The following is a 26,014-nucleotide window of genomic DNA, read 5'->3' on the forward strand; positions in this document are numbered from 1 at the left end:
ATTTATTTATTTTTTAATTTAAACTTTTTAAAAAATTATTAATATATATATTATATAAATTTAAATTTAAATTTATAAATATATTAATTATAATTGTAATATACTCCAGCTCTTTTTTATTATTATTAAAATTTAACCTTCTATAAGTTAAGTTTTTATTTTCAATTATTATTTCCCCTATTCTTTTAGCACGGTTAGTTATTTCTTCAGCTATTCCATTTAGTATAGCACATTGACTTCCTAAACTCATTAAGCTGCATCCTTTGCTTAACTTAAATAAGTATGTGATTTTCTCTTCTGCAGTAGCGGCGTCTATGCCAGTCCTCACATCCATGTGCATTAGTGAGAGTTGGTTATGCTGGTTCAGATAGCCATATGAAAACACTTCGTGGAAATGTGTAGCAACCAGTAGTTTTGGTATTGCTGTTGTAGGTGAAAGAAAATAGTTCAGCATCGCTGTAAACATACCAGCACCGCCATCGGCCGTAGTCCCATTTCCAAACTCATCTATAAGAACCAGGCTCCGGGAAGTAGAGTATTTCATGGCCTGAAAGACTTGTTTGAGATCTAGTGCGAATGTGCTCCCGATTCGAGAAACGCTTTCTCGTGACGGCATTCGAGTCAGTATTTTATCCACCGTGCCGATTAGAGCTGCTTCGGCTGGCACAAAGCTCCCGATATGCGCCAGGTAAACAATCACAGCAACCTGTTTAATGTAAACGCTTTTCCCTGATTGATTTGGGCCAGTTAAGACCAGCGCTTGGGTTGCTCGTCCTGGAGACATGCTCTCTTCCCCTATGAAACAGTCATTTGGCACAAACGATGGCACAAGCAGCTCTTGGAGTGGGTGTCTACCACCCTTGATATGAATAACATTGGCAGCAGTCATCTGGGGAGCATGCCAGTCATACTTTGCAGCGCCGATGGCAAGAGCTAGAAGTGCATCAAATTCTCCACATAAATCTGTAGCTTCCAGGAGAGCTTTCTCATGGACAATGACATCTGTAGCCAGCTTTTGCATCACCTCAACTTCCTTATCTAGTTGAATTTTAGCATAACCGTGGGTACGCAAGATGATGGAACTTACCGCTTATCTTAGAGTACATATCCCCGTGATATCTGTCTAGATCTTCCATATGGCGATTTTTATAATAGACTGTCCCGTTATGGGTGAAAGACTTTTTCCATGAGTTGTCATTTACACCTTTTCCATTGAATATGTCGTTTCCTAGCTGAAATTCCTGCTCAACTACGGTCAAAAACCCAAGTTGGGGAAGGAAAACACATGATTGGATATATTGACGTGCCCATACTGGCAAATCTTCAGCAATACGGTTGACGACTGCTGTCAAGAAGCTACTCATGCCGTCGTATTGTCGTTTTAATTCGTCTAATTCGTTATCCACGCCGGGCCTGACTGAACAGCACTGCTGGGACTTGGCTTCATCAAAGTTGATGACTCTGTTGATCATATCGCCCACTAGAGTAAGAGATACTGGGACGAGCCTGTCGATTATCTAGAGGGACGTCAGAATTGGCACCCAAGGCGAATCAAGATCCCCACCTTATTGATAATATTACTCTGGTCTGCATTAGAAGAGAACGCAATGGCTACTTCTCTCAATTCAAGCGATTGAGATACGAATCTTCTTAGTGTACCCTATACACTAATATTGAACGCCCTGTGGGAGGATGGAGAGCTGATTCCCTTATGGAGATGAGCGATTGCATGCGCTACATTTCCCATCTTCCGTAAAATAGCAACAGCGCGTTTTTTCTTTTCCTCATTGCTGGGATGGAGGAGTAGTGAAATCGTCCGCTGTCTCTGGGAGAGGATATCAAGGTTCGACGTAGGTCTAAGGAACATGCATCGCAGGTGAGTTCGACCCTGAGGTGTGGAGGCCAGCGGATGGAATAAACCATAAATAGAGAGATTCTCCCTTTCAACTGAACTTTTGGAGTCGACATTCCACGCTTGACTATTTGGGTGTGACTCGTGGCTGATGATTTGTAGGGAGAGTCTAGACTCTTCATTGATGAAAACATAGTCTAACAAATTGAATAGCGTAACGGATCTCACATTAAACATATACCCTGTGCCAGAACTGGCAGATGGTGACACGAGTGACCGCTGCCGGTGTAGGTATATGAGAATGGTACCCGCGCAGCCTAACTGTTCTATCTGAGCACTCATCTAGGTACTGGATACGAAGCAGCTGGATACTTACGGATAAAACGTTGTCAAGGTCAATCAGAGAGCTGCAGCGGACTAGCTTCATGCATTGAGGCTCTTGGGGGCCACATTCCTGGATACTGCTCTTCGCACATTGCCCCTCCACGTTGGCAGATGGTGTAGTTCGAAATGAGCAGACCCCATGAGTATCGAGTGATGATAATTCTTCACAAGCAAATGTGTGAGAGAAGTCAGAGGGGGACAACAGGCGTAAAGTAACTTCTAATTCACACTAACGTAAGAAACGGAAATAGACTGGCCATGTGAAATACGGACCATGCAGGGAAATACTCACCTTTGACACCTTTCCCGGCATGTTTTTCAATGAAGGCAAAGATTGATTCTGGGACTCGTCGTGAAACCAGAATCGTGGTTGGTTGCGCGTAGCTGATAAATTGCTCTACCACATCTTCGTCCGCCATAGAGATATCAGCTCCTATCTTCAAGACGCCATCCGCAGTAGAGAAGACGCTGCATCCTAAGGTGCTCCTATCTTTGACATCGATGGCTAGAATCGAGTCGCTGAGATGAGGGAGCCCAGCTTCTTGATCAGACGCAGTGTCTTCTGTAGTATCCATCTGGGAATACCTTGTCGGCGGCGGTTGTCCTAGATTTGGAGACCTTTAGAAGGGTAAAATGGGAGGCTTGGGTGCTAGTTATCAATGGGGGAATAAAGAAAGCAGGTATAATGCACCTTCCCTGTTTCGCTTGTCGATATAATACCCAGTACGCTATATTGCCCTGATATAAAGCCATTGATATAAAACAAATTATAATATATTATGGTACGTAATTAATTGAATTATTATATTATTTAATTATAAGCCTTTTATAAGACTTACTTTTATCCATCGTTATTAAATGTAGTGTAGTTGACTGATATTATTGCCATTATCACTCAGAGCGTTGATACTGTCTCGTCTTCTTCCACGCGAATCGAGTGCTCTACGCCTAATGATTGGACCGAGGCGAGCGCATTCGCTGGTGCGATTACGGCAAACCCTCTATGACAAAGTCAATAACGAATGTGGATTCTGCGAACCAAGGAGACGTACTTGATGATAGTGTATGTATGTGTGATTCTACCTCCAGCTTTCAAAATACTGTCCTTCACCTGGTCCATAAAAGCGGCTGGGGTAGCTGGGTTATCGAACCAAATGATAGCTGACTTCTTCTGATCAGCCGCAGAGCCAAACTGGAAAAGACTTAAAGCCGCGATAAACCACAGGGACCTCATATTGGCGCAGAGAGGACTCGTGGTAGCAATAGTAGATGTTGAGTGTTGGAGCTGTATGTTGTATTGGCCGACGTTAGGAATGGGTCTCCTAGGCGGGTCGACTAGTATAAGTGGCAACGGGCCACTAGACCCGTGTCTCCTTACATTAGTGAAGTGGCTACCATACACAGCCTACCTCCGTACCTCAACTCTATTAGGGAGTCTATTGCATAATTTAAACAAGCAGCTAGCATATATTTTAATAGTACTTAAATATATAGTAGTAGTAAACTTATAGTACAATATTTATTATTCTATAATATAGTTTTATATTAAATTAATTTTAAAGTTAATTTTTTTTAATTATATTTTAATTTATTTTATTAAAAAATACAATAATTTTTTTAATAAAATTTATAATATTAAAAATAAATTAAATGCTTTATAATTAAACATATATAGAATATAAATATAATTTTTTCCTTAATAAAAAAACTTTCTAATATTTTTTAATTAATACTATAATAAAATATACAAGTATAGAGTGCTACTAATGTGGCTGTGAAGATGAAACCGTCTCGCGACACTATACCTCTATTCTCCATATAATGCTTAACAAATTGACGTACTACTATTTAATATAGGTAGCTATTACTAAATTTTGTAGGTAAGAGGCTCCTTTCCCTTGAAGGCACTATTGCGTCTCCTTTAATACTTATTTGATACTGGTGCATATAGTGACTACTGTTTATGCCTACCCCCGTGAGGATGTTAGCTGTGAAGCTATATCCGTGATGTCTAGTTCTTGCTACGATCATCACCTATATCGCCTTGAAAGCTGGGAAGGCTGTAACAATGTCCTCCGAGCTGCCAGACGACCGCACGGCACGCCCGCCACCGATAGATTTACACGCTACCAGTTCTCGAGATAATCAATATGGGCTGGGTAACTCCCAGCGACGTACCGGCGATGAATCTACGACTAGAACAGCTGGCGAGCCAGGACTGTCGTCCTACTGGCACACTTCGTATAGCTCTCCTCATGATCGTATTAGTTTCGAGTCTCATATAGATCCCACGGCGCTGCAGGCAGCGCTACCTCCTGATATTCCTCCGCCATTGACACAATCTCCACGTTTCCCTCCAGATTCCTATCATTCGTTCGACGGAGGGTCACAATATATCGAGGAGTCGTCGAATCCGTATTATGCAGATTCTGATAGAGTTCCACTCACAGCGGGAGTGCAACCGATTTCTGGCTCTCATCCTGAAGATGACCATGGTCTACATGGTAGGGAGAGTTTTCAAACTGTCCGCGACCTTGATAGCAATCCAATTCGAGACCATGAAGGAAAGAGTCTTGGGCACCGTTCTAATTTGGGTTACTCACCCGGCGTTCACCAAAGCTATGGTCTAACGTTAGACCCCGGCGATTTTCGCTTGTCGCGGTCAGCTTCTACAGCTGGAGCTTTCCAGCGCGCAGGATCAATTGTGAGGGCTATGTCACAAAGAGTTGTGAATCTAAGCGGAGAGTCGGATATTGCTGACCAACGGTCCTCTCGCTATCGCTCACGGTCTCGCGACTCGTTGAGTGAAAGGAGACCCAATCCAACACCGTCAACATATGCCGATGAGCCGTATTATTCTCAAGCGACTTCATCTCCGGCGGAGAAAGCCGCTCAAAATATCTTCTTGACTACTGAAATTCCAAGCCGATTACCTTCACCGGCTCGCCCAAAGGCTCCTAATCCCCTTAGAGGAAACTCATTGGGGATATTTTCTCCGGAAAGTCGATTTAGATTATGGATGTGTGACTTACTTGTTAATCCCTACACAGAGCCTTTTATTCTTATACTTATTGTTTCTCAAACAATTCTACTTGCCGTAGAATCTTGGCCAGATGTTTTCAGCCCCGGAAATGCGCGCCCCGAGCAATGGGGTAACAGACCAATAGATTGGACAATGCTCGCGCTCTTCATTGTATTCACACTCGAAATCATGGCCAGGATTGTGGTGTCTGGGTTCATTTTGAATGCAGAGGAGTATAGTACCATTGATCGCAAGAGGGGCATTCGAGCAGCGGTTGCCGATCGATACAAATCCATTTTTCAACCACAGAGACAAAGATCTACTAAGAGAATTCGGTCTACCCAGCCTCAGGCGGCCCCGGCCTTTGCTCGCTCTTTTACGACTTTGATGCAGGGCCAGAATACCGGTCCCAAGACGGTTGAAGATCAGCAACGGTTCCAGTTAGCACGCCGAGCCTTCTTGCGGCATTCATTTAATCGTCTAGATTTTGTTGCTGTTGTCTCCTTTTGGATTACTTTTGTGCTGGCTATGACTGGCACTGAGAATCGCCACCACTTCTACCTTTTTCAAATGCTTAGCTGTCTCCGTATTCTGAGATTGCTGGCTCTTACTCACGGCACTGCTGTAAGTAACATCTTTATGTTGACCTTGACGTGCCATGCTTATAACTCATAGATTATCTTAAGAAGCTTGAAAAAGGCAGCCCCTCTCCTTGTCCGTGTAGCGTTTCTTATCAGCTTCTTTTGGCTCCTTTTTGCCATTATCGGTATTCAGAGTTTTAAATCAAGTCTGAGTCGACAGTGTGTTTGGTTAGATCCATTGGATCCGGGCAATCTAACTGCCTCTTTCACCAACAGCATGCAATTCTGTGGTGGCTACTTAGATAACGTGACTGGAGCCACACTACCTTGGGTGAAGTTCAGTGCTGCAGGATCCCTAGAAAACCTAGTCAAGGGCACTACTGAAGGAAAAGGATACCTGTGCCCCAGAGGCTCAATATGTCTGCAACAACAGAATCCTTATAATGGGACAGTTAACTTTGACAACATCATCCAGTCACTCGAGTTGGTATTCGTCCTGATGAGCGCCAACACATTCTCTGACCTAATGTACTACACCATGAACTCAGATTACCCTCAGGCGGCTTTATTCTTTGGTGCTGCCATCATGATTATGATGTTGTGGTTAACCAATTTGCTAATAGCCGTCATTACCTCATCATTTCAGGTCATTCGTGAAGAAAGCAAATCGAGTGCTTTTACTGTCGAAGCGGGGCCATCCGCCCAGCCACATACAGATGAGCGTAAACGAAAAGGCTCACCTGCTCAACAAATGTATAAAAAGACATCGGTGTTTTGGCTGCTTGTGGTCGCCTTCGCTTTACTTAGTGAAGCTTGTCGTAGCGCATCCATGTCGGAATCTCGGGGAAGATATATCGATGCAGCTGAGATCGTTGCTACTATACTACTTGATGTTGAAATCATCTTCCGAATTGTGGCCTATTGGAGCGTGTTCCATCGAAGCTGGCGGAATATCTTTGATCTGGCTTTGGCTATCATCACTTCCGTCATCCTCATACCAGCAATCCACAATTCCCGGGTGTATGCCTGGCTGACTGTCTTTCAAGTTATTCGAGCCTATCGACTTGTCTTGGCAATACCTGTGACGCGAAAGCTCATTCTTTTGGTACTTGGCAGTGCGGCTGGTATTGGCAACCTTATGCTGTTTGTATTTTTAATGACCTTTTTGGTCGCAATTTTGGCTGCACAGCTGTTCAGGGGACAGATACCTGTTTATGACGATGGAAACCTAAATCGCATCTCTTTTAACACCATATTCAACTCTTTTCTCGGCATGTATCAAATACTCTCTAGCGAGAACTGGACTGCTATTCTATATTCTGTCACTTCTTATACGAAGCCACTGAAAACCGCTTGGATCGGCGCAATATTCCTGATAGGGTGGTTTATCTTAGCATTCTTTATCTTGATCAACATGTTTATTGCTGTTATTCAAGAAAATTTTGACGTGTCGGAAGATGAGAAACGTTTAGAGCAAGTGAAAGCTTTTCTGCAGAGGAAGGAACTTGGGCGTGCGTCTAATAACCTCACGCTGTCTACGATCTTCAGCTTTGGAAAATCTCGCCGGCGCAAGGATCCATTAGACTATGGCCCAGGCATGATGGAAATGCTTCTTAAAGATACTGTGGTACAGGAGTTCTTGGACGATGAAGTGGCTGATCCTCTCCGTCTTGACCCAGAGCATAGAAATCGACCACAACGGAGCACCACAAATCTGATGGGAGACGGTAAGCCGGGGTTCTTAAACAAGATATGGGATCGGTTTAATAAGAGCGGACCCAATCCGTTTTACTCAAATCTTCGCTTCGACGGCCCCAATGGCACTTTGGATCCTCGGCAAATGGCCCGACAGGCAGTATCAGCGACGTCAGCTCGCCGGAAGGCTCAGCGAGATTATCTCGCTCAGAATCCTCGATACAACACGTCACTATACATCTTTCCCCCCAACAGCCGCGTTAGACGCCTCTGCCAGAGACTTGTAGGCCCTGCCAGGGGCCTCGAACGCTTTGACGGGGTTGAACCTAATAGGATAGCTTGGTACTCGATATCCGGCTTTATTTACGCGTCAGTGTTTGCAATGGTTGTAATAGCTTGCGTTACAACTCCGCTCTATCAGAAGGAATATCGAGAGCAGCATCCATCTACTGTGACTCAGTGGTACATCTGGACAGACCTGGCCTTTGCTGTGATCTTTACTCTCGAAGCAGCCATCAAGATAATTGCAGATGGCCTTATATGGACGCCTAATGCATTCCTACGCAGCTCCTGGGGTATAATCGACGCAGTTGTGTTAATAACCCTGTGGATTAATGTCGTAACACTGTTGATTGATGATGGTGGCATCTCAAGAGCATTGGGTGCTTTTAAGGCGCTTCGAGCGCTCCGGCTACTGAACGTGAGCGACAGCGCCCGTGATACGTTCCACTCACTGATAATTGTCGGATGGTGGAAGCTTTTTGGCGTATGAACATATTTTATATTTGGCTTCTTTTGCTGGAGATTGCTAACATGATTCTAGGCTGCGTTTGTGTCTATCTCTCTCTTGATCCCATTTGCTATTTACGGACTAAACCTGTTTAATGGGTTATTGGTATCTTGCAATGATACTGGCGATAATATCTCTACTTTAACTCAGTGTTTTGGCGAATTCAACAGCACCCCTTATTCTAACGACTGGCCGATGCTGGCCCCAAGAGTGGCATCGAATCCGTACTTTGGCTTTGATGACTTCGGTTCGTCGCTTTTCACGCTGTTTCAAATTGTCAGCCAGGAAGGATGGGTAGATGTTTCTTTCGCAGCTCAGGCGATTACAGGCCTTGGCATGCAGCCGCAAAATCTAGCAAACCAGGGGAACGCAATGTTTTTTGTTGTCTTCAACCTCTTAGCAACTGTCTTCATTCTTACGCTCTTTATTTCCGTGTTCATGAGAAATTATACAGAGCAGACTGGAGTTGCGTTTCTCACAGCAGAGCAGCGATCGTGGCTTGAGCTGCGAAAGCTTTTGCGTCACATTTCACCATCAAAAAGCTCATACGACGATTCAGAAAACAAATGGAAAAAATGGTGCCACAAGAGAGCCATTGAAAAAAGGGGAAAATGGTACCAGGCGGTTACGGTTGTTCTGGTTCTGCATCTGCTGTTGCTAGTAGCGGAATTCTACAATGAGCCGTCGTGGTGGACGACAACCCGAGAATACATATTCTTGCTCTTCATTCTGATATACATCACCAACATCACGATTAGGATAGTAGGTCTGGGTTGGACGCGTTTCAGGCGGAGTTCTTGGGACCTCTACTCCCTAGTAGCTGTATCAGGTGCCTTTGTTGCTACCCTTGCACTACTAATTGCAGACACTGGGGCCGATACATATGTGCAACTTCACAAAATATTTTTGGTCGCTATCGTTCTTTTGTTGATTCCAAGGAACGATGCGTTAGATCAACTCTTCAAGACAGCTGCAGCAAGTCTGCCAGTCATCAGTAACCTCTTGGCTACCTGGTTTGTTTTTTTCCTTGTCTTTGCTATTGCAATGACGCAGACCTTCAGCTTAACTCGCTTCGGCGATAATGAGGGAAGTTACATCAACTTTAGGACAGTTCCAATGGCTCTGATATTCTTATTTAGAATGAGCCTGGGAGAAGGATGGAACCAAATCATGGAAGATTACGCTGGGATTGAATCGCCCCTCTGCGTTGAGACTGACAATTTCTTCGACAGCGATTGCGGCAGTAAACCATGGGCCAGATTCTTATTTATCGCTTGGAATATTGTCAGCATGTACATCTTTGTGAATCTGTTTGTTTCACTCATTTTCGAGAGCTTCAGCTATGTTTACCAGCGCTCATCTGGCATGGCCGCTGTTGATCGCGATGAGATCCGACGATTCAAGGAGGCCTGGCGGAGCGTAGACCCCGCCGGGACTGGCTATATCACAAAAGAGGCTTTTCCACGCCTCCTCGGTGAGCTGTCCGGCGTTTTTCAAATGCGGATATACGAAGCAGAGGATTCTGTTCGGCAAATCTTGGAGGATGTGCGGGAAGATACAAGAGTTTCTCGCCATACTTCCATCGTCTCAACAGCTGCGCTCAACGAGGTTGACATTAATCGGCTGAACGAAAGACTGTCCCAATTGGACATCAAGAAAATTCGTAAACGGCGCCATCGGTTTAATATATTCTACGAGGAAGTACTCGTAAGCGCAGACCCTGATAAGGGAATTGCCTTCACTGATGTTTTAATGATCCTTGCTCACTACAATATCATAAACGATAGCAAGAGTTTAAAGTAATTCTCACTACTTACCCTCTATTCATTACGATGAAGTTCAATTTGGCTAACGAATAATAGACTCGAGGAATTTTTGCGGCGCCGTGCACGCCTACAACGTGTTGATGAAGGTATACGACGGCGAATCGTACAGGGCTTCTTTGATACGCTGTAAGTGGCACATTAACTATATACCAGAACATACTTATTGTGTGCAGCAGTGAGCTGACTGGATTGGCTTAGATATTATTCACGCAAGTTTAAGGAGCATATGGAGCGAAAGAGAGCATCTCGCATGACAACAATCCCGCAGCTCAGGATCCCAGATATCCTAGTTGAAGATGACGAAGGCCTTATGTCCGGAGATGCTGAAATGAAGATGCGCCAACTTGGCATTGATACTGGTGCGGATGAAGAAAGAAAGCCAAGTTGGCATGGGAATACGATATCAGGCACCACTTCGCAAAGCCATCCTCTTGGCTTGCCTCGCTCGTCACTGACGGTAGACGAGGAGCCCAGAGGCTCTTCAACTTTCAGCTTTGAACTTGAAACGCCGGATATCCAGGAAGCGACAGCAGCAGAGCTTGAACGCCCCGCAGATAGTAGCAACCTGGCTTCGGTTCAGGACATGCTGGACGGCTCAGTATGGATTGATAGCATTCGGCGCAGTACAACTTTGCGCGCTACTGACAGAAGCTCTTATCGTTATGATGACTTACCATAGATTTAGACCGCCTGCACAACCGACCAGGTATATAGAACGAATTGAATGAGATACTAAAGAATATGGCTTGGAGCAAAATATATTTGCATGTGTATATTTAGTTTTGGCCAGCTGTTATGAATCTAATACCCTGACGCCTTTTGGTACTCTCCTCCTTTTCCCATTTACTTTTAACGCTTTTTTATCTTTCCTCTTTATGCAGTTCCCATTTCCCATTACATATTTATCGTGTGTTGTGGATATCTAGGACTAGAATATCCTGAGCTCCCACTCGCTTCAAGTCATCCATGACGAGCGCAATCATCTTTTTTTCGACCATTGAGCTCACAGCAACCCAGCCATCATCCAGTGATGTGACTGTGGGAGCACGCTTTCCTGGTGTGATCTGCGTAGCCGCAGCGATGCTCGACCGCTCGATGTTGTATTGGCACAGAACATATCGCTGGGCAGTGATGACACCACGGATACGTGCCGCAATGAGGTCTACCAAGTCGGTGTTGGACGGTGAGCGAGACTTGATGAGGACAGCCACCGACTCGACAACCGTGTCAATAGCCTTGAGTCCCGCAGCCCTCATGGTCTCTCCTGATTCTACGCAGAGTCAGTTGGCACGCACAGAATGGGTGAATTTTTTTTTTTTTTTTCTTTCAAACAATATAGAGGCAAATGCAGGGACTGGAAGTAGAAGCGACTTACCAACAAGATCCACGATGCCATCAGCGACGCCCAGCGCACAAGCTGCCTCAACACTACCGCTCAGTTCGATGATCTTGGTTCGCAGTTTCTGAGATGCAGCTCCGTCTGACTGAGCCTCCATCTGGGCAAAGTACTCTTCAGTCAGGCTGACGAAACTCGTGCCAATTGTGCGACCGATCAGGTCTTTGCTAGTGGCGTATTGTCCCTTCTCGGGGACCTGAACTTGGAGCTTGCATGCGCCAAACTCAAGCTCCATAACCATCTCGCTGCCCGAAACCGGGGAAGAAGGATCCTCGCTGGCGGCGGCCTTGACGGCAGCATCGTGCTCCTTGACCTGGTCCCATCCCGTAATGCCAAGGTCAACGCGGCCCTGGCCGACAAACGTGGGGATGTCCGCAGCGGGCAGGAAAATGAGGGCTATGGGGAGGTTCTTGACAAGGGCGATGTCGAGGCGGTTCTCGCGGCGAAACTGGATATCGGCGCCCTCTAGGAGATTCAACGCAGCTTGGTTCAATCGGCCCTCTGTGGCAGGACGAGCGGCTGGTCAGCGACAATGCATTGTTTGCGGGTTGATTTGATTCAAGAAACAATTGGCAGGGTATGTGCAACTGAAGACGAACTTTTTGGTACCGCAAAGAGCAGGCGTCCTTCGAGACTGAGGCAGGCAAGAGAATTAGCAAATCGTTTTCTTGTCACTGTCAAGTACAAAAGTATAAGAAAGAAGAGAGACAAGTGCTACAACGGCTGGCTTTGCTTACCTGTTGACGAGATCCATTGTTGCGACGATGGTTGACTACAGGTGCAAATCAAAGAAACGATATCGTCAATTGACACTTTAAAATCGGAGAACAAAGTGGAAAAGTAGTCACAGAGGCAGGTGGGACTCCCAAGCTACGTTCGAGTCATAACGGGCCCGATCTCTCATTAGCAGCCATCGCATTCTATTTTTCCCACCACCCAAAGCGCTAAGAGTCTTTTCTGCAGATATGACGAACCTTGGGTTTTGATCCTCCGGTTGCGGCGCGACTTAATTTTTTTTTAAACCCTCGCAGCGACAAGGAAAAGCTGTTGCTGCTGGTACTACTCTTAGTAAGTTGCCCAGTAGTGGCAGGTACCTTACCTGGTTAGTGAGCCTAAATGATAGCCTGATGTGTGTCGTGCCGGCACTGGCACTGGCTGCATTCCGCGCAGTGTCTGATGACATGACTCTGCATCTGTTAGCGGTATTTAGGCCATCGGCAGGCTATTTTAGGACAAGGCGACACGAGACGTAGCCGTCAAGTGCCATTGGTCAGGCGCTGCTGGGAACTACGTACAATGATCAAGTTGTTTCACGAGGCCGGGAATATTCAAGACTCAACTTGGACACAGAAAAGGGGAATAGAAGTCAAATTACTAGACAGCCATATTAATAATACTATTAACACTAATATTTCAATTACCTTAACGTGTAACGTTTATTACTTTGTATATTAAATCAGTACTAAACCCTATATACTACAGGTAGACATACCTCGATTTATCCTCGCTTAGTATTTATTTATATTGTGCCCCCCCCTCTCAAGAAATATCGCGTCGTCTACTATGCTAGGTCTACATCTTTTGTTTTTAAAAATAAAAAAACAAGACGCCATACAGATGAAACGGCGATCTTGGTTAACTTGACCTGGAAAAGAGAGCCTCCCAAGCTATTAATGACGAGAAAAAGGCAATAAAACAATGCCGGTAATCCCAGCTGTAACATTTTTGCTGCAGCGCAGTGAGCTCTTCGCCATACCCATTCTACCATCCAAAGTTCAAGAGAAAACAATAAATAAGAAAAGACAGATGCGCTGCGACTGGTTTCGCTCTGAAAGACGAAAAATGAATATCTCAATGGCACGCCGCGTTCTTCAAGTGGACATTATACATAGTATAGCATGATAAAACCATACCTAAAGTAAGAATGCCTGAAGTCATTGCTCAAGAAATCGACAACTCTTCCATTTCGGTTAGCTTCCCCAGCATCCTTTGCGTGTATTTAAAATGCAGGTCCTAAACCATTGCGCGATTGTCTTTTGCTGAAACGATTCCTTTTTGCCGGCGTGGGATCTTCGACGTTTGCCTGGCCTTTGGTCAAATGACCACGTGCAGATCGATCGCTGGCTGAGAAGCCGTCAGAGCCATTTCCTCTGCCAACTAAAGTGCTGGACGGTGTTGATACTGTTGAGGATATCTCGCCAAATGCGCTATCAGCCGTTAAAGTCTGGGACAGTGACATGTCCCTGGCTCTTTCCAGGCTTTCGATCCACTCTTCGGCAAACGCAAGATCGCCTCCTGAGCTAGACGATGATTTCGTTTCCTCAAAGGTAAAATGTTGACCACCCTGTAAAGTTTGTAAGTATCGTGACTGGCAAATATATATATATATATATATATATATATATAAGGGGTGGAAGAAAAGAAAAATGTATCAAGAGAACTTACTGTGTCGAGACACCATACATGTTGGCCCTTAGCATCTTGATGGGGTTTCCACGTTGTGTCAGGAGCCAAAAGTGACAGCTCCTGTTTTGCTCTCTTTTCTTCGCCCCCGGCTGGAGCTAACAAAATGCGGCCGCTTGAAGTGACCATTACAAGTCTCTGTCGTTTCTTTGTCGTGCTTCCACCAAAGAATCGAGCCAACTTCCTATGACCCTCATCGGATCCTTTCCCATGAGATCCGTTGGGTATTGGCGTAGAAACTACCATCAAATCTCCGAGCTTCAAAATTCGTTCGTTGGTTTTCGTAAGCACAGGTGACCATTCAATGTCTAGTTGTGTTGGGGGTGGCAGTTCTGTGATGATACGGGCAGGTCGGCTATTGCCATTTGATGAACTACCCGGCGTGTTATTTGATGGCTGTGCTCGAGTGTTTGGGCTAGGGTTTGTCGAGAAATTGTTGAGTTGGATAATGTTTGGCTCTGGGGCTGGAGGTACATAGGGTCGCAGTCGTGGTGCTTTGGACCTCCACAGGAATCTCCCAAACTGCTGGCCACTGAAGAACTCATGGTTCTTGATGTGCTCTATAGTGAGTCTCCTGGCAGGGTCAAGCACGAGCAATCGCTCGACCAAGTCTCTTGCCAGAGGAGGAAATCCCTGCGGAAACTCATATTCCAGATTGACAATCTTCTGGAAAGTCAAGTATTCGCTTCCAGCCTTGAAAGGCGGCCGTCCAGCCAGTAACTGGTAGATGATACAACCAAAAGCCCACAGGTCACTAGCCTTGCAAGCATTCTTGTGCGTGAGCAATTCGGGGCTTACATACTCAGCCGTTCCGACAAAAGAGGCGGCACGACCATCATCGCCGTTCCGATTATCTGAATCCGGCCCATCGCCTCCATCAGCTTTTGTATCCTGAGCGGTTCGAGGATCGGGGAGAAGCCTGGCAGTGCCGAAATCCGTGATTTTGACATGCATTTGGTTGTCAAGCAATACATTCTCCGGCTTCAAGTCTCGATGTATCACGCCTCGGGAGTGCATGTAGTCTATGGAGTCGAGGATCTGAGCCCCGTAGTATCGTGTGCATTCGACATCAAAGGTACCAGTTCTCTTCAACACGCCTAGTAACTCGCCGCCGTTACATAAATCGAGCACATAGTAGAGCGATGTCTCGTCTTGAAACGTGTAGTAGAGACGAACAATGCCAGGATGCTCCGTTAAGCGGTTTAATGTGTTCTTTTCGATATTCACATACTTGATTTTCTTCTCCTTGATGATGTGCCTCTTCTCCAAAACCTTTATGGCGTATTCTTTGAGTGTTTGGCGGTCGGTTGCTAAATATACGGTGCTGTATGAACCCTCCCCAAGAATCCGGCCGAAGGAAAAATCTCGAACTCCTTTTTTGACCTGCCGAACGACTGGACGGCCACTCTTGTCGAGCTCCCGGCGTACGCTGACGGCAGCGCCGCGGTCTTTCCACTCTTCGCTGGTTGTCGGAACGGGAGCATCTCCTGCAAATCCCTGGGGCTTGGTAGAGGAGCCGTCTCGCTGAGAGGGCTGTCGAGAAATCACGGGTTGAGGTTCTTGATGGAAATGAGGAGACGACCTTTGGCTTGGCACCCGGCGGGGATATTGTGATGCCGGACCAGAGGGCACAAAGCCGGGCGCGGCTGTTGCATCGGGGCCGTCTGGCCTCAGGCCGTCCGAGGAGTGTAGAATGCGTGGAGGCTGAGCATGAGGAACGTCCAGCTGATTATGGGCAGCTGGAGCTGGAGCTGGCTCAACAGGGCCAGCGCCTGGCACGACGAGCGTTGGTGGTGCGGCCGGTCTCAATTCGTCTTGGCTGGCGGGTGCATTGACAGCATCAGTAGAATCAGAATCGTCTGGGTTGGCTATTCGTAGCCCTCCGAGCGCCTGGGAGAGGCTCAGGTCCCCATTCATCTTGACGGTCAAGGAGCACAAGATGCTCCTTGGGGATGGCGGGCGGACTCCCTATGAAACAGGGTGACGATAAACAAGTAGCCGCAGCCAGCACGGACGACCGTGTGCTAACTCACTTCTAGCTGCTGGGTCCTAATTGTGCAGTGGGCTCTTGTCTCCCTTCATCTGGCGCCTCACAGGTACTATGAGCAGGTACGAGGTACCTAGCCGGTATTAGCCAGTGTCCTGAAAGAGTAAGGGATGCCCCCCTGTACTTCAGGTACGGCGCGGTACACACACATTAATAGCAGCCCGCCCCAATGTGATATGTAAGTCAGCAATACAACTGACGCGTAAAAATAGCCACTCCGTAATATTATACAGCAGATAAGTCAGGCAAATACGAAGTACATGGGCAGCATACGGGGTACGTATATTTCATTAAAAATGGATAGATAGAGTCACTACCTTATATGCGTTACCCGAATAAGAAAGACCTCTTGATCTCGTTTGTGCATCTGATTCCACAGAACCTGGACCTGGATCAATCTACAAGCTGCTAGTCGTAGTACCTGGAACTTAGCATGTGTGTCCATGCCTGCAGCGTGCTGCTGCTACCGCCAAGTGATCCCGTCAAATGGAACTTGACACCCACTAACAATACTACGCCGTAAGTACTCTGTACCTCGGCACTATTATAGAACCTAAAGTCTGTACCATATGACGAACATGACTTATGCTATCGCTTATCTGAATAAATTGTTGAGAACAAAAGGAACCAACCCCTCCCTATAACTCTGCTGCCTTCTGCCCCTAGAATCCCTTCCATTCTTCTTTGCACGTTATCTTCATGTTTTTTCTTTTTTGTACAGACGCCCTTCCTTTCGTGATTTTATAACAAATTCGAGAATACTCTACAGAATGAAGGACCCTTTCTTCATTCCGCCAATACCATGGCTGTCCGAGCTGGTGCGGCCCTGGTGTGACCGCTTCGACCTTCCCTCGCTGCCAGACCACATTCACGAAGTCCTCCTCTCCGCCGTCTTTTATTCAATCATCTTCTGGCCGATTTCACCACTGCTGTCGCGATTAATAGCACCTCAGCACTACTCGAAGCTGTCTCGAAAAAGACGACTGAACTGGGATGCACATGTCGTGTCATTTATCCAGAGCACGCTGATCAACATCATCGCCATTTGGGTTATGGTAGTAGACCAAGAGAGAAAGAATATGGATTCGGAGGAGAGGATATGGGGCTATACTGGTGCTGCAGGCATGGTCCAAGCATTGGCAGCTGGTTATTTCGTATGGGATCTATACGTGACCAGCACTAATCTGGATGTCTTTGGGCTCGGGACTTTGGCGCACGCGATCGCAGCTCTGCTTGTCTATACACTTGGTTTTGTATGTTGTGCTCCCAGAGACGCGATGGCTTGTTTGACCCCTACTAACTTTCTTGGTAGCGACCTCTTGTGAATTATTACGGATGCGTCTTCATTTTATGGGAGCTATCTACGCCCTTCCTGAATATTCACTGGTTCTTTGACAAGGTCAACATGACGGGCTCTAGCGCACAGCTTTATAACGGCATCCTCTTGCTCTTCACCTTCTTCTCTGCTCGACTTATTTACGGTACCTTCCAATCTTTTTGCGTCTTCAGAGACATGTGGGCTGCCGTTGGTGCCCACCCTACAAAGGCATTCTCCCAATCGCTCGTCATGCAATACGCGACTCCGGACTCCACTGTCCCGACTTGGCTTGCGGTGTCATATCTCGCGTCAAATATCACTCTCAACACCCTAAACTTCTACTGGTTTATCATGATGATTCGGGCTGTTCTCAAGCGATTTAAGCCAAATGAAGAGCATACCAGCGCTACGGAGGTCGAGGTCGATCTGTCTTCGGTTGCTTCTGGCGTGTCTAGGGGCACGGGGCTGCAACACCGGAAACAGGCGACGTCTTGAAACTTGAGATGTATGATGATCTGCCTTGGTTAAACTATGGCTCTCGTGATGTTGTCATTTAGAAGGGTATAGAGTTTATTATTGGGCTACGCGGCGCAACTGTCAGGCGACCTAGGAGGTTACGGGTATAATGTTTTGCTAGTGCTATTTGCGGGGTTCATTTTAGTATCGGGTTGTAATTGCTATATAGGACTTGTCACTGTTTAACTCCTTCACGCTTATGTATGAATATAAACGACTTATTCCCCCCCCCTGTGAGAGCTAATAAGATTCAATACCTTTTTATTAGAAGTATGTATTCTGTACAAGGCGGGTAACACGTACTAGGAGAACGGCAATATTCCGTACAGATAGTTTATCTAGCAGAACCCAATCTCTAATTTATAGTGGGTATCTGGGCTACTAAGCGGATCCTACCTAGTAGTTGTTACGACACAACTTAGGTATAGAAAAAGCAAAGTAATATACTTCAGCAATACCTGTCTGCTATAAGTTGTATTAGTAGATATTATTGATGCCATCATTTATCAAATAGTTAGATCTCTCTCTCTCTTTTTATTAAAATATAATATTTAGTTACTAGGTAAAACTTAAAATAATATTCTATAAAAAATAAATAGGTATTTACACATAGTAAAAAAAACCATGTATTATTCCATCCATATATTACTGTCTTATATAAGCCAATATTATTCAGATTGCACCGCAGTCTTATGTAATACTAGTAATATCATTACTGCTAGCACCTTTATAAGACCCGGCGGGCCAGTTCCCACTAAATCTTTTTCCATCTTTATCACATCCATCATAGCGAGGCCACCTGGGGATCATCTCCGTCGGGCTCGCTATCCCGCTTATAGTTTAGGCAGCACACTAGAGTCCTGCACCCCTACCTGACTTGGATGCTCTGTCCGTCACTTCATCCAGAGATATCCACAGGTTATGCTGGACCATCCGACTTGGACGTCGTGAAATCATGAATTCAGCCTATGGCTCTTCTGATGCGCCCCGGCAGGTGCCTATCGGAGGCCATGGCCCTACGCTGGCAATGCCTCCAATCGCACCTCCAAGCTCAGCCTCCAACTCGGCGGCTCTAGATCATCTCTATCATCACCACCAGCCGCAGCCGTCACTACGCCATCCACACAGTGCTGCCCATTCTCCGACCCAGAACCAAGCTCCTCCACCACACCTTCACTCTCAGCCTCACCACTACCAGTATCACCAGCCGCCACATCCAGACAGAGAACAGCAGCTGCCTCCTCTTCAAGCTCCCTACGACACGCATCCACCACCGCCGCCTCACTCGCAGCATGTCCGGCACAATGCTTTGCCGCCGCGGCCAGATCCATCTGAATCCAGCCATTCGAATCAACAGCATTATGCGGGCGAACATAAGGACCAGCCTCAACGCCTCCTTGATCACCCGCATAGGCCTCATGAAATATTCACAAGCATGCCAGCCAGCACCTTGATCCATTCTGAATCGCAACAAATTGGGACAGCGAACATGCTGATTCCCTTTTCAAAAGTAGACGAGGCGACAGGCCGCAGATATCAGTTGGTTGCCTCTATACTGCCCTCAGTGACAAGGCCAAGCTAATATATTCTTCAAGCCTTGATGTTGCCCAACAACCTCGACGAGCCCGCATGTGTGGTTTTGGAGACAAAGTAGTATTTCCCCTTCCAAAAAGCAGAATGCACTGTTAAACAGACCACTAATGGCCCTGTAGGACCGACGACCAATAACACCACCACCCTGTGTGCGGCTTGTTGTCACTGACATAGCTACGGGGAAAGAGATAGACAGCAAGTATGTGTAGCTTAATGCGGTTGTATATTCTGGCGCTTACATTAGGCCAAGAATGCTGATCTGTTTACAGTGACATTGATTTTTCTATGTTTGTACTGAATGTTGATCTCTGGAACGAAGACGGCACACGAGAGGTCAATCTTGTTCGCTCTTCCACTAGCAGCCCATCAATCTCCTCCACAGCACCATATTCATATATCGGAGAGAGCCCCCAATCGGCCTATGGACAAAGCAGCCTTCCCCCAAGCCGAGACGCGGCCTACCCTCCGCCACAAAATGGGAGCTACGCCTCGGATTATCAGCCTCAGCCTAACTACACACAAGGTAATAATTGCATTAACCAAATATTTACTGTGAAGTAACCAAGGCTAATTAATCTCGTTTGAAATGATAGCTTCTTCAACATACCCGCCTGGCGGCTCATATGGCCCACCACAGCAGTATTTCCCACAGCATCAGTCTCAACCCTTTCGTTCAGATGCAGGTGGTCCTCCGGGAACACAGGCGAGCGTTACATCATTTAGAGGATATCTGCCAGACCAGACCTCCCTGACGAGAATGGCCGTGGTGGGCGGGCAGCCTCAGGGCATGTTCACACGTAACCTTATCGGGAGTTTAGCCGCAAGCGCATTTCGCCTAGCTGATACAGAGGAGCGTATAGGCATTTGGTTTGTCTTGCAAGATCTGAGTGTCCGAACAGAAGGCCCATTTCGGTAAGTCGTTTTCTAATCCTTACAGGTAGAGATGCTAATTGTCTGGGCAGCTTGAGATTCTCTTTTGTCAACGTTGCCGCACGCGGGGGAATGTCCCAGAATGGCTCAAGAGTAAACACTGGGAGGGCTCCGATATTAGCGTCCTGCTTTAGCGACGTATTTAATGTTTATTCAGCCAAGAAATTTCCTGGGGTTTGCGAGAGTACGCCACTGAGCAAGGCCTTTGCTGCCCAAGGTATTAAAATCCCGATACGAAAGGATGCGAACCTCAAGGGAGGAGATGGAGAAGATGACTATGGCGACTAGGCTTGCATTTATACTATGAGGAGGCCTGTTCACTTTATTAATACTGTTATCAAACCTGAACACGATGTTGGTGGCAATGCAGAATGGTTTAACATGAGAGAGATTTAACGGGAAAAGACTAGCTAAGGGCCCATGAAACTCCCAACTATACAGTATACCGACCCTTTTTGGAAATAATGAGTGCGTAAATGAGACACGATTCGTGGTTCTATCACACAGGAATAAATCTATGCGCCAGAACTTTTACTATATATACATGCGGGCGGTTCACTACTACTCCACTACTCTATAAGCCAAAACTATCAAGCAATGACGCGGCATCTGGCTCGTGAAAAGTTGACGGTGGCGCTACAGGGTGTTTAGCCTGTTCACGCTCGGCCAATATCTTGGCGTGTAACTCAGACGTGTGAAGGTCGTTGACAACGAGTGAGCTTCTTCGCCTCAGGAGCGCCAATGGATTCATATCGCCTCCTATTCTAGGCGTCGTCTGTTTTTGGAATTCCCATGTGCGAACTATGAATAAGGCTCATATTAGCTTTTCTGCTCATTGACAAGAGAACAAAACAGGTTCTAGAATGCGTACCTAAGCTAAGGCCAAGGAGATCGCAGCCCATACGGTCATAGAGCTTTGCGCTGTGAAGAACAAATTCCCATTCTACTTTGGGCGATACTTTGGACGCGCCTCGCAGCGTCTGTAGTGTTTGCTGTCGCAGCTGGGAATAGAGAACGACCAGAGCAGGATCATCAGCTAAGAACGATCGAGACTTCAAGTCTGGCGAGGAAGGCGTTTCAAGGAGAGTATATATAGGGGTCTGGTATATCCATCAGCATTTTTCATTGGTTTATAAAGCTGCTGTTTTCAAGGAGGGAAATCCAAAGTCGGCAATACTTACAGCTAGCGCCCTCACAGCCATATCTTTTCTGCCCAGCATCCAGAAGGCCCAAGATGCAAGCCAGCGATTACCCTCATGCGCTGCCACTGTGAGAACTTCTTCTTGAAGCACTTTTCGCAGCACAGGGCCGTCATTGCCCTCATAAACGCGAGTGATTGCAATGGCTAACTGTAAATCTTTCAACTGGCGGAGACAGACCTCGACAGCATTTTCTAACCGGTCAGCTAATAAAAAGAAAGCTGCTGCGTATTCTATTATTTGCTAAAATTAGAACTAAAACCAGTATGTTATAGTAGGATTCAAATGATTTTAACATACTAAATCGTCGCTTGCTAAGAAGAGCATATGCATTTTTCAATGCCGCTGTACGCCATCTTGGCTCCTCAAAGTCATGGGCCAAGAACCGCTGAGTCGTGATTTGTTCTTTATCGCCGCCGGCCATACGCCAAAGCCCCTGGAGTACTGCTTTCTTGCGAAGCGCAATGTAGAACAAGCTACAGTTCACTGGGTTTCTATTTTCATCCTTGGTATATTCGTTTCTCGCAACCGCTTCGAATTGTCGTTGCTATCCAAAAGTTAATAACTTTGTTCTGCTCAATTTCTTTGAACTGGTTTACAAACCAAGTGTTGTGTGTCAGTAAGCCACATAAAAATACCGCTCTCGCGAGCGTGTTCCCATAACATGACATTATGGTTCTGCCGAGACACAAAATCAGCAAGAATATCTTGACTTTCAGAGTGATATGCCCAATTGATCTCTCTCCAAGAAAGCTGTATCTCATTGGTGCGTCCTTTGCGAAGTGCGTGCTGTCGGAAGAAAAGCATAAAGCGAGCCCCGTTCTCGTCTATAGATCGGCGCTCTCGCTCAACCAATGCCACGCATTCAATCATATCTACCAGCTGAATCTGCTCATGGCCAGAGAGTTGGGGGACACCTAGCCGAGTGAGCTTCTCGTTAATGGACGTAGCAATTTCCTCAGTAAAGACTTCGGTATCTTCTCCGTTGACAGCTTTGTCTGAAAAATCGAAACCTGTGTGAAATGCTCGATTGGTATTCTCCTAAGCATCCAGTTAGCAAATGGGACTGTATAGATGGAATGAAAATATTCATACAGCAGTTGGTTGATAAAATTCCTCCAACTCTATACCAAGGTAGTTATCCACAGACTCTCCTGGCACGAGGAATTTCAATGTTTTATGAAGTTCTACAAGGATTCGTCGCACAAGCTCATTCCTTCCTGCGAGGATACATTGACTTAGGAACTGAGGGTGAAAAGCAGGGAGGGGGCCGTTGAATCTCTGTACTGCTTCAAAGAGATCCCATGTACCATCTTGAAGGTGAGGCAGTCTAAGGTCAGTAGTAAGGGATTCTTCGACGCTAACTCGTCGATCATGGATAAACAGCTGATTGCCGGCCCCAATAAGCAAATAGCCATTATCTAGCCAAGTTGAATCTCCGATGGGATGAGGCGTCAGCTCACGAATACTAATCTCCCGGATTGGTATCCAGGCAGCACCCTTGTTTAAGTAATCGAATCTCATTTGTGACAAAAGGAGGACACGATATTGGAAACCGACAGCTAATATAGATTGAGCATCGGGAGTTGAAGTCCAATCAAGGTCTTGAATGGAGTCTTGTAACTGATAATCTTGGTCAAACTCAAGGCGAGCTCCGCCAACATCCCATATGGCAAGTCTCGACCTATCTGACTTTACTATTGCAGCCTTTTTGAGCATACTGCCGCTAGCTAGTGATGGGTCTGCAAAACCTGTCTCCGTACTACATGTTGATAGCCAATCGACTTTTCTGCGTTCTAAATCGACACGAGCTGTCCAGAGGTCGATACGGCCGGTTTGCGTACATGACATAGCAATATCACGGGCAAAAATATCCAGGAAACCAGACGATATAGGTCCAGAACCAGCAGGATCAACGGGAAGCACATACTTCAAATCATCGCCAGACTTGAGGTTAACCTGGCTAAATTCCTTGATACCGACGTCCAAAGTACTTGCTGAATCTTTGGCATAGTTTGGAAGACTGAGTTCCCAGACAATCCCACGCCCTTTGGACGTTATCATGGCAATATGCGCAGTCCTATAATCTGCATCTTGCGGCTTGGGCAAAATGATGAGACAAAGAGGGTCTCCCGGTGCCTCATACGTACTATGAGCAAGGCCGACTCCTTTTTCACGTCGGCAGTCCCAAAGCGAGATGACATTTTTTCTGAGGAAGACAACAAATCGGCCTTTGCGAAGGACACAAATGCGATGAATGTGTCCAGTCTCCGGAATAATGCTGCGGCGACTGAAATCAAGAGGGCCATGTGTGGACCCCACTGGATTCGTGGGCGAATGCTCCCAGACGATGGTCTCGCCATCGCCTGTTCTTGACACCACTGCTCGACCGCTGAAATTTCGCACAATCTTCTTGATTGAGGCAGAATGCCCGGACCACACTGAATTGAGCAGAAGTCGTTTATCATTAGCAGTGGGATCAAACAAATCTGCTGCACTGCACTCAAATATGGCTATCCTGCCGTCAAAAATATGCAGTAGTATTCGCAGCTGTCCAGTTTTCCGATTGCAGTACGTCTCAATCTGCACATGTGAGATATCATCCGGGTGTAAAAGGCTAGAAAGATTCTCTAATCCTGGTGATATTGTCTGAGCAATGTTGAAAATTTGGCGGTCGTCGGTCGAGGTACTACCAACGTTTTCCAGAGCCCAGGCCGTTAAAAACCCGGACCGGTTCATGGCGAGGCATATCTCAGGGCTCCGGTTTGCAATAGCTACCAAATGGTCCAGTGCTACGTCATCGGTACTGCTATCATCTGCCATTCGTTGCTCGATAGCCCTCTCCACGGAAGCAGTGAAATCTCGCCCGTCAATGATACAGGCCAGCCATGGTTCCTGCTTAGGGGTGCCGTTCGGTATTGAATCGTTAATATTGATTTTACCCCAGAGGTGCCATTGCCAGCCTTGTAGCGTGTCAGTTGGAATCCACACCCGTATATAACCATCTAAGCAGGTAGTATACAAAACATTGCCCGTTGCTTGTTCGACGTGAAACGGCTTGCGCCATCTGATGTTCGTAACGACATCTGGGTGAGGAAGGTAGGCCAAATCAAATCGAACATCGTTGGAGCCATATGTCAAACGGCGCCAGACTTTGGCCAAGTAATCATGGTGACCAACGGATGCAATATAAGCCGAGTCGTATGACAGCGTAGCTATCTTGGCAGGGCTAGGAAGCAATTGCTCCCAGGATCGGCCTGGGTCCTCCCCTGTGCAAAACAGAGACAAACAGTTGCCAGCAACTAAGAGCTCCTCTGAACTACCCCAAGACAATGCGCATGCTGTTTCTGAGTCGTCGCGAGGGATGTCAAAGGTAAGTTGTAGTGCCCACTACTGACATGTAAGCTCAAATAACCACAAAAGCTGCGAAAAGTCAGGGTCAAGTGACCTTTAAAGCATCCTCCTGTAGCCCTCCCAGTGGTTTATAGACTCGAACTTGCGTTGCCGTGCTCGTAGCGATCTTGCCCGTTAACTCGTCGATGGCTATTGCCTGTAGCGGTTCGTCATTTTCGTCGTATATGGTTTGAATAATGGTCTGTAGTCCGTCCAGAATAGTAAATGCATTTCCAGTAATGTATGCCTACATAGTTATATCAGCATATGGTGGACTCGTGTAAGGTCAACCTTCGTACGTCGCAGACGATGGTGGCCTTACATTCAAGTGTAGGTTGTTCCAATAACCAATAGCCAGACCTTGAAGTCTTGACTGTGGCTTACCCGGCAGGACGGCGCTCATGCTACTGGAAGGCGGAGATCCAGCAGGCCAGCGGAAAGTTGTCCAGATTGAAGCTCGAGGGATAAGATGGCGATAAGCATGATAATGTTGAAGCTTGTCTGTAAGGGAGGCCGAATGACGTTGTGGTAAATTAGCAGCGGAGCTTAGCGCATTCGGCTTATGAGCAAGCCACTAAGGCTTGTTTCGAACCCAAATAATCTACTCAAATACATGTTGCTCGCAATGCAATTCGGTATAATTATTGTTAGCTTTAGGACAAATCATGAAGCTGGCCATAGCTACGTAGTACCTCTATAATTCAAGACCTCGCAAATGGTCTATTTCTATATTTATATCTCTTTGTAGGAGGCACAACATCGTGAACCTTGGCTACAAAAAGTACTAGTACCAAATATTCTGAAAAAAGGTACCTCTCTTTGTTACTAGATTTACACAGATGAGAGGTACTTAGATAAGGCGCAACTGCGTACTCTGTACACGCTTATTTAGTACACCTCTGTACCTCCGGACCGAGGGTGGACTAATCTTAAATCGGACATCGCACTGCACTACTTCGTATCGCTCAGCAGCGACACTCTGTGAGGAGTGCACACCTCAAGGTTCTGC

General features: G+C 46.3%; 8 protein-coding genes across 8 annotated transcripts; 3 read left to right on the plus strand and 5 right to left on the minus strand.

Moving 5' to 3' along the window:
• Nucleotides 1-219: 219 nt before the first annotated feature.
• On the minus strand, nt 220-2,811 carry GGI43DRAFT_420651 (MutS family protein MSH5; the record flags this gene model as incomplete). The annotated part of the gene is made up of 6 exons (XM_083207844.1): nt 220-240; nt 329-729; nt 787-1,038; nt 1,088-1,517; nt 2,229-2,455; nt 2,529-2,811. The coding sequence occupies 6 exons, from the start codon at nt 2,809-2,811 to the stop codon at nt 220-222; spliced, it is 1,614 nt and encodes a 537-aa protein (XP_083063714.1).
• A 320-nt stretch (nt 2,812-3,131) lies between these two features.
• GGI43DRAFT_380110 (uncharacterized protein) lies at nt 3,132-3,470 on the minus strand (the record flags this gene model as incomplete). The annotated part of the gene is made up of 2 exons (XM_083202935.1): nt 3,132-3,237; nt 3,289-3,470. 2 exons carry the CDS (start codon nt 3,468-3,470, stop codon nt 3,132-3,134), a joined length of 288 nt encoding a protein of 95 aa, XP_083063715.1.
• A 658-nt stretch (nt 3,471-4,128) lies between these two features.
• GGI43DRAFT_232187 (calcium channel protein CCH1) lies at nt 4,129-10,973 on the plus strand. The gene is made up of 5 exons (XM_083200540.1): nt 4,129-5,882; nt 5,934-8,300; nt 8,358-10,123; nt 10,187-10,276; nt 10,349-10,973. Exons 1-5 carry the CDS (start codon nt 4,305-4,307, stop codon nt 10,827-10,829), a joined length of 6,282 nt encoding a protein of 2,093 aa, XP_083063716.1. The 5' UTR covers nt 4,129-4,304; the 3' UTR covers nt 10,830-10,973.
• GGI43DRAFT_232160 (ATP phosphoribosyltransferase) lies at nt 10,941-12,517 on the minus strand. The gene is made up of 4 exons (XM_083200539.1): nt 12,284-12,517; nt 12,146-12,180; nt 11,526-12,047; nt 10,941-11,420 (listed from the first exon to the last, which is right to left on the minus strand). Exons 1-4 carry the CDS (start codon nt 12,298-12,300, stop codon nt 11,053-11,055), a joined length of 942 nt encoding a protein of 313 aa, XP_083063717.1. The 5' UTR covers nt 12,301-12,517; the 3' UTR covers nt 10,941-11,052.
• Nucleotides 12,518-12,899: 382 nt separating this feature from the next.
• GGI43DRAFT_395119 (kinase-like domain-containing protein) lies at nt 12,900-16,325 on the minus strand. Its single transcript, XM_083204841.1, has 3 exons — nt 16,206-16,325; nt 13,992-16,129; nt 12,900-13,890 (listed from the first exon to the last, which is right to left on the minus strand). Exons 2-3 carry the CDS (start codon nt 15,924-15,926, stop codon nt 13,546-13,548), a joined length of 2,280 nt encoding a protein of 759 aa, XP_083063718.1. The 5' UTR covers nt 15,927-16,129; nt 16,206-16,325; the 3' UTR covers nt 12,900-13,545.
• Nucleotides 16,326-16,674: 349 nt separating this feature from the next.
• Nucleotides 16,675-18,452, plus strand: GGI43DRAFT_395122 (TLC domain-containing protein). The gene is made up of 2 exons (XM_083204842.1): nt 16,675-17,309; nt 17,369-18,452. The coding sequence occupies exons 1-2, from the start codon at nt 16,827-16,829 to the stop codon at nt 17,867-17,869; spliced, it is 984 nt and encodes a 327-aa protein (XP_083063719.1). The 5' UTR covers nt 16,675-16,826; the 3' UTR covers nt 17,870-18,452.
• A 393-nt stretch (nt 18,453-18,845) lies between these two features.
• Nucleotides 18,846-20,701, plus strand: GGI43DRAFT_420656 (velvet 2; the record flags this gene model as incomplete). The annotated part of the gene is made up of 6 exons (XM_083207845.1): nt 18,846-19,429; nt 19,486-19,540; nt 19,603-19,682; nt 19,753-20,006; nt 20,077-20,395; nt 20,446-20,701. The coding sequence occupies 6 exons, from the start codon at nt 18,846-18,848 to the stop codon at nt 20,699-20,701; spliced, it is 1,548 nt and encodes a 515-aa protein (XP_083063720.1).
• An 87-nt stretch (nt 20,702-20,788) lies between these two features.
• Nucleotides 20,789-25,673, minus strand: GGI43DRAFT_232304 (RAVE protein 1 C terminal-domain-containing protein). The gene is made up of 7 exons (XM_083200541.1): nt 25,328-25,673; nt 25,061-25,252; nt 22,708-25,002; nt 22,216-22,653; nt 21,913-22,159; nt 21,595-21,845; nt 20,789-21,513 (listed from the first exon to the last, which is right to left on the minus strand). The coding sequence occupies exons 1-7, from the start codon at nt 25,406-25,408 to the stop codon at nt 21,178-21,180; spliced, it is 3,840 nt and encodes a 1,279-aa protein (XP_083063721.1). The 5' UTR covers nt 25,409-25,673; the 3' UTR covers nt 20,789-21,177.
• Between the last annotated feature and the right edge of the window lie 341 nt (nt 25,674-26,014).

The sequence above is a fragment of the Trichoderma evansii genome, assembly GCF_050947405.1.
Source record: "Trichoderma evansii strain SZMC 28006 chromosome Unknown GGI43scaffold_3, whole genome shotgun sequence".
Lineage (NCBI taxonomy): Eukaryota > Fungi > Ascomycota > Sordariomycetes > Hypocreales > Hypocreaceae > Trichoderma > Trichoderma evansii.

What these genes read in the sequence shown, in the direction of transcription:
- GGI43DRAFT_232187 (XM_083200540.1), top strand. Translation starts at nt 4,305, where the DNA reads ATGTCCTCCGAGCTGCCAGACGACCGCACGGCACGCCCGCCACCGATA. An exon ending in CTCTTACTCACGGCACTGCT is followed by an intron (nt 5,883 to 5,933) that starts GTAAGTAACATC and finishes TATAACTCATAG; the next exon opens with ATTATCTTAAGAAGCTTGAA. An exon ending in AACGATAGCAAGAGTTTAAA is followed by an intron (nt 10,124 to 10,186) that starts GTAATTCTCACT and finishes AACGAATAATAG; the next exon opens with ACTCGAGGAATTTTTGCGGC.
- GGI43DRAFT_232160 (XM_083200539.1), bottom strand. An exon ending in GCTCTTTGCGGTACCAAAAA is followed by an intron (nt 12,048 to 12,145) that starts GTTCGTCTTCAG and finishes GTCCTGCCACAG; the next exon opens with AGGGCCGATTGAACCAAGCT. An exon ending in TGGCATCGTGGATCTTGTTG is followed by an intron (nt 11,421 to 11,525) that starts GTAAGTCGCTTC and finishes GACTCTGCGTAG; the next exon opens with AATCAGGAGAGACCATGAGG.
- GGI43DRAFT_395119 (XM_083204841.1), bottom strand. Translation starts at nt 15,926, where the DNA reads ATGAATGGGGACCTGAGCCTCTCCCAGGCGCTCGGAGGGCTACGAATA. An exon ending in ATGTATGGTGTCTCGACACA is followed by an intron (nt 13,891 to 13,991) that starts GTAAGTTCTCTT and finishes CAAACTTTACAG; the next exon opens with GGTGGTCAACATTTTACCTT.
- GGI43DRAFT_395122 (XM_083204842.1), top strand. Translation starts at nt 16,827, where the DNA reads ATGAAGGACCCTTTCTTCATTCCGCCAATACCATGGCTGTCCGAGCTG. An exon ending in TTGTCTATACACTTGGTTTT is followed by an intron (nt 17,310 to 17,368) that starts GTATGTTGTGCT and finishes CTTTCTTGGTAG; the next exon opens with CGACCTCTTGTGAATTATTA.
- GGI43DRAFT_232304 (XM_083200541.1), bottom strand. Translation starts at nt 25,408, where the DNA reads ATGAGCGCCGTCCTGCCGGGTAAGCCACAGTCAAGACTTCAAGGTCTG. An exon ending in GGAACAACCTACACTTGAAT is followed by an intron (nt 25,253 to 25,327) that starts GTAAGGCCACCA and finishes ATAACTATGTAG; the next exon opens with GCATACATTACTGGAAATGC. An exon ending in TTACTGACACACAACACTTG is followed by an intron (nt 22,160 to 22,215) that starts GTTTGTAAACCA and finishes ACTTTTGGATAG; the next exon opens with CAACGACAATTCGAAGCGGT.